This window comes from Podarcis cretensis, assembly GCF_951804945.1.
Source record: "Podarcis cretensis genome assembly, chromosome: 15".
In the NCBI taxonomy this organism is placed as follows: Eukaryota; Metazoa; Chordata; class Lepidosauria; order Squamata; family Lacertidae; genus Podarcis; species Podarcis cretensis.
This window is the reverse complement of record NC_137185.1, coordinates 41,467,092-41,479,653: the sequence shown is the minus strand read 5'-3', so window position 1 is coordinate 41,479,653 and position 12,562 is coordinate 41,467,092. Positions and strand designations below refer to the sequence as shown.

Below are 12,562 nucleotides of genomic sequence, written 5' to 3'. Positions count from 1 at the left end.
AAGGATGAGGAAGAGTCAGCTCTAAGTTTCCATTGCAAACCTTTTGCAAAATAGAGCCTCCATCCCAAAATAGTGAAACCGTAGGCTCCCCTTCCCCTCCCACCGTCTTTTGCACTGAATGAAGTCTTATCTCAAATTCAAACCTTGAAGTCCTTGCAGTTGGTTTGTTCCGCAGTTTGTGATCTCTTCTCTTCCAGTACTTTATTCCAATGAAGCTCTGATTAATGGCATTGAAGGGTTTTCATCAGGCAAAGTGCTTTCACACTCAGCGCCTCCCTGCCCCCCACATTCAATGCAGGAGCGAGAGCCAGGTGCCAAGACAAACTGCGAGTGAAGCCAGTTCCCCCCATCCCTGGAGGGAATTTGCAAGGATGATTTACCCTCAGTCATCCTTGTTTTTCCTTTGCCTACGATCTCCTGCTGTTGTGGGGCTGCCTCCATTAAGGCAGAGCGGAACCGGATGATTGGCTGTGGTGACTGGTAGGGATGGGTGACATATTGATAAAACGCCCCAAATTGTTTGGAAGTCCACATCATGATAATGGTTTCATAATATTTGACATGGTGATATATTGCAAATCACAATGTGTGTGTGTGCGCGTGTCAGGGAACTGCCATCAGAGCTGGAGGTGGAGGGAAGGCTCCAGAGGGATGCCGGAGAGGGTCCCAGTAGGGAGAGAGGCAGCTCATCAGCTGGGGAAGGAAATCAGCGTAACACCAGGGGAGAAGGGGGGCAGAGAGGGGATTTGGAGAGGAGGCTCCAAGACTCTTCGCCGGAAACCAGCGGGGAGAGTACGGGTACTCCGCTGCCCACTCCCTCCCTGCGCAGAAGACTTCCGCGCAGGGAGAGTAGGAGGAGACTTGGCGTCAAAGAAATTTTTGCTGGAAGAGATTCAAAAAACGCCCACTGACGGATTCTGCCAGTACTGAGACAGCCACAATGTGAAGGGCAGTCCAGACATAAAGGGTTCAACCAGGCAACCAAGCCAGCAGTGGCGGTAACTTACGCACAAGCAACCCCTAGAACCATTACAGCGCGCAACGCAGCTTTTACTGTCCCTGGCCATTGGGCATGCTAGCTGGGGCTGATAAGGGTTGGGAGTCCAGCAAGGGTGGAGGAATTGGAAGTTCTGACAACCAGGCAGGGAAGGTGACCCATTTTTGTATGCACTGTTTGACATTGTGGCCAAGTGATTGCCAGTCCTTGCAAACTCTTTTATTTGGTTTCCCTGATTGGGTTTCCCTGAGAAATTCGATTCCATTCACATTTAAAGGTGAATCTACCTAATTTGCACTTTCTGAAACAACGCGAACACTGAAACATAGTCATCCATCAAAATCGGCATTTCCCCACATTTTGCAATGCAATTCTCTAGCCCAGGAATGAGTACAAAAATGCATACACTGGGGGAAAGTGTGCATAAAAATGCATATTTTTGTGTGTGTAGAAAAGTGCATCCTATTATGGGAAATTGCTTTGCAAAAAATGTCTGTATTAGGCAAAATTGCATAAAAAATGTGTCTTTCTGGCTAAAATAGCACTACAATGCTGATGAGTTTTCATGGATATTCTTTTTATTAAAAAAACTGTAAACTGACATGGAAATGTGGTGAACTGCACTTAAGACTGAAAAAAGGAGAAATTCAGGTGGAATCTAAACACATATAAAAACCGTTCTGAAAATGCTTTTTTAAAGTGTTTTTAAAAACACTTTGAATTTACCATAAGGCTCACCAATGCCATCTAGTGTCACATTGTATATTGCACTTAAAACACATTTTAAACGGTTTATTTGCAGCTGTATAGCTGAGTCCTCAGAAAAATCAAAACTGACAGGTTCCACCATTCCTACTCACGCTTGAAATAGATGGGTGTGGCTTGAGCGAAACAGCCTCAAAAGACATAAGGGGAGGCCTGTGAACCGGTGGTTCACTGCCACAGATCTGGAGGGTCACATGCTTGCCATCTACAGTGGACAGTATGCAAATAAACATGTCTTCCTTAACACACTGGTTTCAGTGTGGGGTGTGCTGGCTTCAGTACTAGTGCAGGATGAACGCTTCTGTTTCTACTATTAAAACATTTTGATCTGGTTGAAATGTAGTCACTCTGGCTTTCAGCTTCCCTGCCCCTCCCTTCTCCTGCTTAACTTGTGACTGTAGATGTGTTTTCATTGGACTTTACAGTAGCTGCCTAAGAGGGGAGAAAATATCTCCTGAATTGAAACCTTTCTAGCACTGAGCTGAAAGGACTTGTTTGTGTTGGAAATCCCATGGCAACAGACTTTTAGTCAGTTTCCTTACTTGCCGTTGACTCAGTACAAACCCAAGTGAAGTAACCTCTATGGTATCTTTAGGCAGCTAAGCTTGCAGCTAAATTAAAAATAAGGCTTTTTGGAAAGCCTCATCTTAAGCATGTTGCTCTGCTGTAGCCAAATCTTGGAAAGACTTTAATTGGTGATGGATGCTGCTTAATAAACAGATATACAAACTCTGTCTGTGTAACCTAATTTTTACTGTTTTTCAGTTGTCACATTGACGAAAGGTTCTGTGGTTCTGAAGCATCATTTCATCTTTCCAGTTGAAAGTGTTGTAGCTGACTTGTTTATATAAAACAGCCTTTGAATAATTCAAAGAGAGATCCTGCCGCAGCTTTTTAATCTGGCACTGTACACTTGTCTTCCCATAATTAAATATTGTTTGATGTCTCTTTGTTTCAGAGTGATCGTCTTTTGATCAAGGGTGGTAAAATTGTTAACGATGACCAGTCTTTCTATGCAGATATTTACATGGAAGATGGCTTGATAAAGTAAGTACCCAGTAATATTTTTTTTTGGAGTGGGGTTGCATATCAGAAATGTAAAATCTCATAAAAGAAATCGCAGAGGACAACTCATCAAGGCTTTTGTGTTTTTGTTTTTAAAACCTTAGGTGGAGGTTTATGTTGGGAGAGTCATTTGTTAGATAATTGGATTCTGAACCATATAATGCTTTAAAGGTCAAAACTGGCAGCTTTCTGGGGTTGTCTAAAAACTGGGCATAGGGTTCCATTCTCCTAAGAAGCTACCTAAGAACCACCTTGCCTTTAGGGAAGTGGAGAGAGAGAAAGAAAGGGCATAACACCTTGGAGAGCTGCCCAATATCTGACTCTTGGTGTTCTAGCTGAGGTGGCCTCTCTCCCAACATTTCTCTCTCATTTGAGGACTCAATTCTTACTTTGTTTTATTTTTTTACCATATTCTTGAATGGTGACCCACCTTGGATTAAGCTGTAGCCTGGTGATAGGTCCTAATCCATCAGCTGAAGATCAGAGCTCTAGAGCAGCCTTCATTCAACCTTGAGTTTTTGGGATACAACCCCATTGTCCTCAGCCAGCATGTGCCAAGGTTAGGGGTAGTGGAGTCTGGGGACCAGGGGTTGGGGAAGGTTTATTTAGGATCTTGGGCAGAGCGTTCCCCATCACTTGTTCCCAGAACTCCTTTAATTTGTCCTTCTCCAACCTGGTGCCAGAGAGTGTGGTTGTTCTGTCTGGGGCTGATGGGAATTGTTGTTCTCAACATATGTGGAGGCACCAAGTTGCAGGAAGGCTTCTTTAACTGGAGATGCTAGCAACTGAATCTGAAAGCCTTTGTGTGGAAAGCATTTGCTGTGCCACTCTGATCCCTTCCTACTGCTCTGAGTGTGCTTTTGGGTGTTTCCCTTTCTCCTAAGCATTTTTTGCTTCAGTGTCCAAATAATAATAATAATAATAATAATAATAATAATAATAATAATAATAATAATTTTGTTCTGTAGTGTTATCTGCAAACTCATCCCCTAATCGACAGTAGCTTTGCCTACTTTAGTTTCTGAGCTATAGGTTGTCGGTGGAACAAGCTTTTTAGGCTACAATCTGGTGCACACTTACATTAAGCTCAGCGGGACTTACTTGTGAGTAAGCATGCATAGGATGGCACTGTTGAAGTAGGGCTGGGAGCCCCACCTCAAATCCATTGGCTCCAGCAGTGTGATTCTGACAATGTCGGATTCAGGTTTTAAGAGAGTTTCTTCCAGCACATACTTTCTGACATAATAAAAACATGTTCCAGACTTCCTTGGAATAAAATTTTCTTTGCGTGGGAGAAAGGAGGGAACATGGATACACATCTTGGCTACGTGTTCAACACATCTGTTCTTTTACTCAGAATTTAAAGTAAGAGTAGTCAGTGACAGACATGTAATTATAATATCTCACACTCACCCCCCCCCCGCAACAACAACAACAACAACAACAACTTTAAAATATGAGCAAATTAGTTCACAGCAGAAGTTTGGTAGCAACTGTCTTGGTAGGTTTAATATGCTTCTTGGATGAAAAGACCTGAAAGGTTTCAAGTCATTTTCAGAAAGTTCTAAGTTTCTCCTATATCTGGGGGCCTGGGGGCCACATTACCTCCTAGGGAACCTTTCAGGGACCACATGACAGTGGTGGGTGGGGCCAGAGGAAAAAGTGGGTGGGGCAATGAATGTGATTGTTATATTTGTACAGTAGGCTACATTCTAACTACAATATGCTAAATGAGCGGCTCCTGCGCACACACATTTCTCTGATCTCAACCAAAGCAAACAAAACACATTATTCAACTGCAACAATGATTATTTCTTAGATTTATTAGTCGCTTGTTACCAAGGCTTGCTTTTTTTGTCCTATTGAGGAACGGATGTGTTTTTCTAGAATTTAGATCCCACAGAGCTTCAATAATACTGTATACCATGTTGCAACTCCTATAGTTTATAGAAAAGCAAACACAACCTCTCTTTTGGTTTTGTGTAGCCACGAATGCAAACATTCCTGTTGGGCGATGAGAATGATGGCAAAGCAGAGGTGGAAAAAAAAAGAATCTGATTATATACCATTTTTTTCTGTCTCAAGCCTGCTTCTGTTCATGTTACAGCACAGAAGTTGCATTGCTGGAAAGTTCTAGAAATACGATTGGTGGGACACCTGATGAAAGTTTATTATTTATTGAATTTATATAGCACCCTATACCTGGAGGTCTAAAGGCAGCATATGCTCGACTCTGTCCATGTGGTTATGACATTTTGTATGACTCTGCACAAATGGTCTCTTCTCAGACAAATTGGAGAGAACCTGATTGTGCCAGGGGGAGTGAAAACCATTGAGGCTCATGGGCGGATGGTGATCCCTGGAGGAATTGATGTCCACACTCGCTTCCAGATGCCTGAGCAGGGGATGACCTCTTCTGATGACTTCTTCCAAGGAACAAAAGCAGCCCTGGCTGGGGGCACCACTATGATCAGTAAGACCTTGCTCTCTATCAAATATAAATGTAATCGGCTTAACACCAATACTTGTACAGTGGTGCCTCGGGTTACAGACGCATCAGGTTACAGATGCTTCAGGTTACAGACTCCGCTAACCCAGAAATAGTACCACGGGTTAAAAACTTTGCTTCAGGATGAGAACAGAAATTGTGCGGCCCCATTAGCTAAAGTTGTGCTTCAGGTTAAGAACAGTTTCAGCTTAAGAACAGACCTCCAGAACGAAATAAGTTCTTAACCCAAGGTACCACTGTAATAGGAGAGAGAGAGAGAGAGAAAATGCAATCTGGTTCCAGGACAAATGAGGAAAAGGCTCTGGTTGAAACAAGCTACAAATATCAATAAAGGGGTGTAACCAATGGAAACTGGGCATGAAATTGATTTTATAGTGTATAAAAGGTTACCAACAGAAAATACTCCAAGACTCTGCTCAAGTTCACATTGAGCTTGATAGCCATCATGGCCAGTGGTCAGGGATTGTATTTATATTGTGATTTTATGTTGTAACCGCCCTGAGACCTGATGATGATGATGATGATAATAATAATAAAAGGAGTTCTAGTCCTACAGTCCTACAGCAACTGGCGGGTGACAGTTTCTCTTGCCCATTTTACTGGGAAGGCATCAGAGAACTTTATTTGCAGATTCAGGTTGTGTTTGCAGTCACTTTTACTTTGGGGGAAGATTACAGCCCATCCATTAAAGAAGAGGCATCTCTGTCATTTGCAGAACTTCCTTATGGGAAACCTATGATTTTGCTGAGCAGAGAACAGCCACGCTTAGGGCAGACTTTACAAACCTTTCAAGTCAAGTAAAAATTTATTGGTTAACCCAATGCATGTTATAGCCAGACATTTCAAGTCAGACTGATATTTCACTGTTCCTAAGCCACCTTCCATGGCTCTTCAACTCCAGGTCTATAAAAAGTTCCAAGGAATGCCCAGGAAGAGGCGGAAGTAACACTGTGCTCCCTCCAACCTTGCCACAGATTATTTCCCTAACTTCAAAGGGGGTCACCGGCTGTCAGTGCCAGACCCAAGACACTATGCAGCTAACTGGGAAATAAATGTTCACCCACTGACTTTGCTGCCATAGGTAGGAATGGAAAGAGCTTGAGTTGAAAGTGACTGTACCAATGTGTGCAGCTGTTCCAGTGCATATTTGCACTGGAAGATGGGACACTGAGAAGAGTGAGACTGCTGTTCATGACCCCAGATATCAAAGTACCCACTAGCCACACCGCTAGCAGCTGCTAATTCAGCGTTAATTGGAAAGCATTAATTAGAAAGGGCTGTATGCGCATGACCTCTTCCTCACAAACAGGACCTCGGTTTGACCCAGATGTACTGATTTGCAGCATCCACTTGCCTTTGCAATTAGAGACGAGCAGAGCCTATACATTTTGTTTTGTATCTCTGGTTCTACAGAATACTAGAACATTATTCATTTGAAATGAAAATCTGGGGATAATAGTTTCAGGGTTAGCGGTGGGGTCTGGCACCCTTGTACACCCCCCGATGCCCATGTGCCCCACTTATTAATTCAGAAACAATCTAAAATACTCTCAATAGTAACACAGATAAAATCATCACAAAATTTAAAATAACTATACATAACTAAATTATATGTCTGGGTAGACTTGCTGGGGGAAAGGTTTTGTACTCCCCCCACCCCATACACATTTGCTGTGTCAAGAAGGGAAAGGCAGGTGGGGTGTGTGTGTGGCTCAGTCATGTGAGCCTCACCGTAGTCAGACGTCGTACATACTGGGTAGAGCCAATATGGTGCCCTTCAGATGTTGCTCAACTGCAACTGCCACCATCCCTGATCTTTGACCATGATTACTGGGGTTGATGGAGGTTGTAGTCCAACGACACCACATTGCATACCCCTGGCCTATAAAGAGACCCCTCCAGGTTCCTCGGTCTTCAGCCTGATATATATGAGTCTTTACTCATGTTTTCATGGTTTTCCTCCAGACCTGAAATGGGGATCAACCAGTTGGTACATTGACAACTGAGCAACTGTTTTCTCACCATGATCAGCTTTTTGCTTGGAGATGGCCAATGCGGTGTCCTCTGGCCGTCGCTGAACTACGGCTCCTATCAACCCTGAACAATGCTTGCTGGGCTGATGGGATTTGTAGTCCAAGCGCTGCAGGGCGAGACCTCAGTTTTGGCTGCTGGCTTTTGATGCCTTAATAGGAACACAGGAGACTTCCTTGTACCAGGTCTGGCTACTTGCCCATTTACTGTGGGTTGCTTTTAGTCCCTGGTGTTACTATTCATGGGCTTCCAGGCACCTGCGTCTCTGGACACTGTATAGGGGGAAAAAATGTAATGTTAGACAGAAGCTGGTAGACAGTTGAATTTCTCTAGCAGATTCAGTGGTGTGATCCATAAGTTGGCACTTTGCACATGGTGATACTTATGCCTTCCAGGTACGCAGAGATTCAAAAGACTCCACCTTTGAAAAATCTGGGGGAACAAAATCAATTGCATTTCCTTTGGTTACTTGCAAAATATCATAGGATATGTATTTCTGCAGAATTTGGAATGAATCAGGGATACTGGGCAAACATACGCAGATTTGCAGATTTCCCTTCCCTTTTCTACTTTATACTTTGCTCCATCACGGCACATAAAATATAGCTCTGTTTTAATGAATCTTAAAATTGCTACAATCCTAATTTAATTCCAGTGTTAAATAAAAATGTATATAGTTTACATTATTTGAGGGGTGTGTGTGTATATAGGCATGAATTAGAATCTTTTATTTTTCCTGTGGAAACTTAAATCTGACTTCCCAATACATAATAATTTAACAAAATGTATATGTCGCTTGATTGTAATAAGACCTATAAAGTTTTACAAGGAATATTAACATTATCACTAAAAACAATTAAGAACAATTAATGATAATTTTAATTATTAATAAAAAGGATTAAAACATGTCAACATTTATGTGTCTGCACAGGCTAGCCTGAACAGAAATGTTTTAAGAAGGTGCTGAAAAGAGTACAATGATGTCAATAGGCAGGGACTTCCAAAGTGTGGGTGCTGCCACATTTAAAAGATTGATTTCTTACAACTGTGGCACCTGTAACAGTGCCAGTATACAGATCCAAGCAGTGGACTGGGCACATATGGGGTAAGGTGATCTGAATTCAAGCTCTGTTGCTTTGAAAATTCAAGCTGGCAAACTCTTCCTTTTATCAGCTTCATGCAGAATAATCTGTTGACGTTCTGTGGCCTGGTTCACACATCGTGCTAAGCCAAACCTTGACATAGCAGAATTGAGCAACTGGGGTTTTTTGGAGTAAAGGCCATGGCTGCAGAACTTATTTCCCTCTCCTTATTGCTGCCATGCTACCTGGAGCTAAGCCATGGCTTGGTTTAGGGTTATGTTCAAACCTGGGATTAGTTTGCTTTGCACCAGACAAGTGACAAACTGTAACTAAGGTTTGCACTCCTATTTTCATTATTCCAGGGTTGCTTAGATTTACCATATTGGCCCGAATATATGCCGCACCCGAATAGAAGCCGCACCTTTAAAATTGGAGGGGGAAAAAGCCCCAAATATAAGCCGCACACTATTTTCCCGCTCTCCCGGGCTGCTCTCTGGGGAGGGGGAGCTGCACCGCTTTGTCAGCGGCCTTCCCGCCTTCCCCCTTCTTTACGGCACCTCTGGGGAGGCTTGGGAACGGCAGGTGGGCTGCGCACCATTGCCCTGTGCACCCGGGCTGCCCTCTGTGGGAGGGGGTCGCTCCACTTTGCCGGCAGCCTTCCCCCACTTCCCCTCTCTCTCCAGTGGCTCGAGGGAGGCTTTGGGGCGGCAGGCGGGCTGTGCGCCTTTGCCCCACGCTCTCAGACTGCTCTCTGGGGGCCGTTGGAACGAAGGGGGAGGCTGCTGACAAAGCGGCATGACTCCTCCCTTCGTTCCAACAGCTATGGGGAGGCTTTGGAGCAGCCGGCGGCTGCGCTCCTGGGCTGCTTCCGTGGGGGTTGGGGGCTGTGCTGCGGCATATGGTCCTGAATATAAGCCTTACTTTAACTTTTCACGTTCAGAATTTGGAAAAAAACTGTGGCTTGTATTCGGGCCAATATGGTAAATGCTGAGTTTGATGCTGATCCTGGTCTTTTTTTTTTATTTATTTTTATTTAGGTCAATGTTTTGGTGTCCTATGGACATTGTCTTGAGTTAGTTGCTTTTCTACAAAATTCATAATAATCGCATGTTGTTCAAATGGGAAAGAATTGAAACTGGATACTCTTTTCACCTCTGGCACCAAAGTATTTTTTTGGTCTGCCCTGACACACTTTAAAACATTAATTATTTAACTTAATTTGATTTACATTTGTTATGTGTGTTATATAACCACATTTATTTTTTATTACCTGAGGGATGAAAACAGTTTAATAATTGCACTTTTACTTATCTGAACTTGCAGAAGCATTTGTTTGGCAAAACTACGTGGAATAATAATAAAAAAAAACTAGCAGATGGATTGCATGCAGAGATATCCTCCCTGCCCCACACTTTTTAGTATTGCTTTCTGGTAACTATATATTAAAAGGTAAAAGGTAAAGGATTCCTGGATGGCTAAGTCCAGTCAAATTCGACTCATCTTGCTTTTCAGGCCGAGGGAGCCGGTGTTTTTCCGAAGACAGCTTTCTGGGTCATGCGGCCAGCATGACTAAACCGTTTCTGGCGCAACGAAGCACCGTGACTGAACAACGGGAGCTCACCCTCTCACATGAATTCTTACCTTTCCCATACATTAAAAAGTGTTACTCAAGCCCTTAAGTTTAACAAGTCAAGAGGATTGGAAACAATTACAAATGAACAAAAAATAATTTATTAAACCCTGCTTCCGACATAATTTATTCATATGAACATATTAAGCCAACCTTGTAAATAAGCCCACAAATTCCTAGCCTGATTTCTTCTTTTTAACTATTCAGCTAAGAAAATACATCTTCTACCAGCCCGTTCAGTAGAAGACAAAGAAGGAGCATAGGAATCTGTCTTATACCGAGTCACACCATTGCTTCAACTAGTTTGGTCTTGTCTACACAGTGGGTGGCTCAGTGGTTTAGATCACAGAGCCTCTTGGGCTTGCCAGTCAGAAGGTTGGCAGTTCGAATCTGCCTGACAGGGTGAGCTCCTGTTGCTCTGCCCCAGCTCCTGCCAACCTAGCTTTTCGAAAGCATACCAGCACGAGTAGATAAATAGGTACTGCTGTGGCATTTCCGTCTGCTCTAGTTTCCGTCACGGTGTCCCGTTGCGCCAGAAGCAGTTTAGTCCTGCTGGCTGCATGACCTGGAAAGCTGTGGACAAACTCCAGCTCCCTCGGCCTGAAGCGAGATGAGTGCCGCATCCCATAGTCGCCTTTGACTGGACTTAATCGTCTAGGGGTCCTTTACCTTTTATCAGTCTACACTTACTGGTAGCAGCCTTCCAGATTTTAGATGGGACATTCCCAGTTTCATCTGCAGATTCCAGGAATTGAACCTGATACCATCTGCATGCAAAGCAGGTTCTCTGCTACTGAGCTTGGCTCCTTCCCTCAGGGGTGTACCTAGGGGTTGGTTAGGTAGGCCCCCATCAAGGGCGCAATCCCTGGAGGGTGCAAAAATCGCCCCTCTCCATTCTGGTTCAGAGTGGCTAGGGGGCAGGCACCAATACATCTTGTCAACTCTGCCTTTCCTAAAGGATCATAAGAGGCAGAGCTGAGATGTGGGTTTCCCTTTCAGAAAACAGCACGAAACAGTGGGCTGTTGGAAGAGGAATGTCCCTCTTTCGCCAGTCCACTCGCATGTTATTTTGCATACTCACCTAGGTGGAATTTCTGCTCATCTAAATCTACCAGATGTACTGCTGAGTCAAATTATTGGTCCAGTTTTTCAGTGCCCCCTACTCTGATTGGCAGTCTCTGGTCATGGCTCTTTCCTAATCTCACCTGAGATGCTTTTAGCTAGAAATGCTGGCAACTAAACATGGGGCCTTCTAGATGCAAAGCATGTGCTGTGCACGCCCTCCCCCCCCCACAACCGAGCTGACTCAAGTTTGTTCTGTCTGACTTCACAATAAGAATATATTGTATACCCTGTCATCTGTCATCATAATGAATGAGAATTATTGCTTTTATGGGATTAACTCATGCAAATTAGCTGTGACATTACTGCTCATGGTAGTGTTCATTCATTGGAGATACATTTGTCAAAGTGGCTTATGCTGTAAGAGACCTGCTGCTTTTAAGGTGTCGCAAAGATCTTTGGGTGCTGTTTATTGTGGACTTGATGCTGCCCATGCATGCAGGTTTTGTGCATCGTCCACACAACATCATCACATACAATGGTACCTCGCAAGACGAATGCCTCGTAAGACGAAAAACTCGCAAAACAAAAGAGTTTTTCGTTTTTTGAGTTGCTTCGCAAGACGGATTTCCCTATGGGCTTGCTTTACGAATGCCTCGTAAGACGAAAAACTCGCAAAACAAAAGAGTTTTTCGTTTTTTGAGTTGCTTCGCAAGACGGATTTCCCTATGGGCTTGCTTTGCAAGACGAAAACGTCTTGCAAGTTTGTTTCCTTTGTCTTGCAAGTTTGCTTCCTTTTTATTAAAACCGTGCATTCACTTCGAGGAGCAACTCATAGCACGCGGTGTGGTAGCCTTTTTTGAGGTTTTTGAAGACTTTGGTGATTTTTGAAGCTTATCCAAAGCCTGTGCTTTGCAAGATGAAAAAATCGCAAGACAAAAAAACTCGCGGAACGAATTAATTTTGTCTTGCGAGGCACCACTGTATTATTTTCCTGTTTTATTGGTATGCATCATTTCCACGGAAAAAGTGTGCAGAGCAAAAATGTGTGGATCCTTTTCTTTCCACAGTGGGCTAGTTTCTCCACCTGCTTTCCCTTTCTAGTGTCCAGGCAAGCAGGAGGCATTGCAGTTCAAGGTCACGATCGAGCCAGGCAAAAAATACAAAGTGGGACCAGTGAGGAATGTAGTTTGGGAGGCATGGGTGTGGCTGGGAAAGGTGTCTGGTCTAGTGAGATTCTTGAGGGCCAGAGCGAGAGAGGCCTGGTGGCCCCTGGGCCTCAGCTTCCCCATCCGTGTTGTAGTGTTAAAGGCAAATATTGTATGTGTACTGTTACATGCCCAATAGCCTTGTCTGAATCCTGAATAGCTCCTCAGTTATTCCCCCAGATGGGGTAGTCCCCCATCTGTTTCCCCGTCCCC

General features: G+C 43.7%; 2 protein-coding genes and 1 long non-coding RNA gene across 10 annotated transcripts in view; 1 reads left to right on the top strand and 2 right to left on the bottom strand.

The window, feature by feature from the left end:
* Positions 1–12,562, bottom strand: part of LOC307203924 (claudin-34-like) — a 91,160-nt gene that overhangs the window by 14,754 nt on the left and 63,844 nt on the right. The window lies entirely within an intron of this gene.
* Positions 1–12,562, top strand: part of DPYSL2 (dihydropyrimidinase like 2) — an 89,547-nt gene that overhangs the window by 38,965 nt on the left and 38,020 nt on the right. For all 4 annotated transcript variants that reach the window (XM_079955042.1, XM_079955043.1, XM_079955044.1 and 1 more), the window contains exons 2-3: positions 2,721–2,809; positions 5,116–5,300. In XM_079955042.1, coding sequence (XP_079811168.1) covers positions 2,721–2,809; positions 5,116–5,300 — 274 coding nt within the window. The remainder of the gene's footprint in view (positions 1–2,720; positions 2,810–5,115; positions 5,301–12,562) is intronic.
* Positions 7,682–11,442, bottom strand: LOC307203988. The gene is made up of 2 exons (XR_013833422.1): positions 11,161–11,442; positions 7,682–7,799 (listed from the first exon to the last, which is right to left on the bottom strand). It is a non-coding gene; the product is annotated as an uncharacterized lncRNA (long non-coding RNA).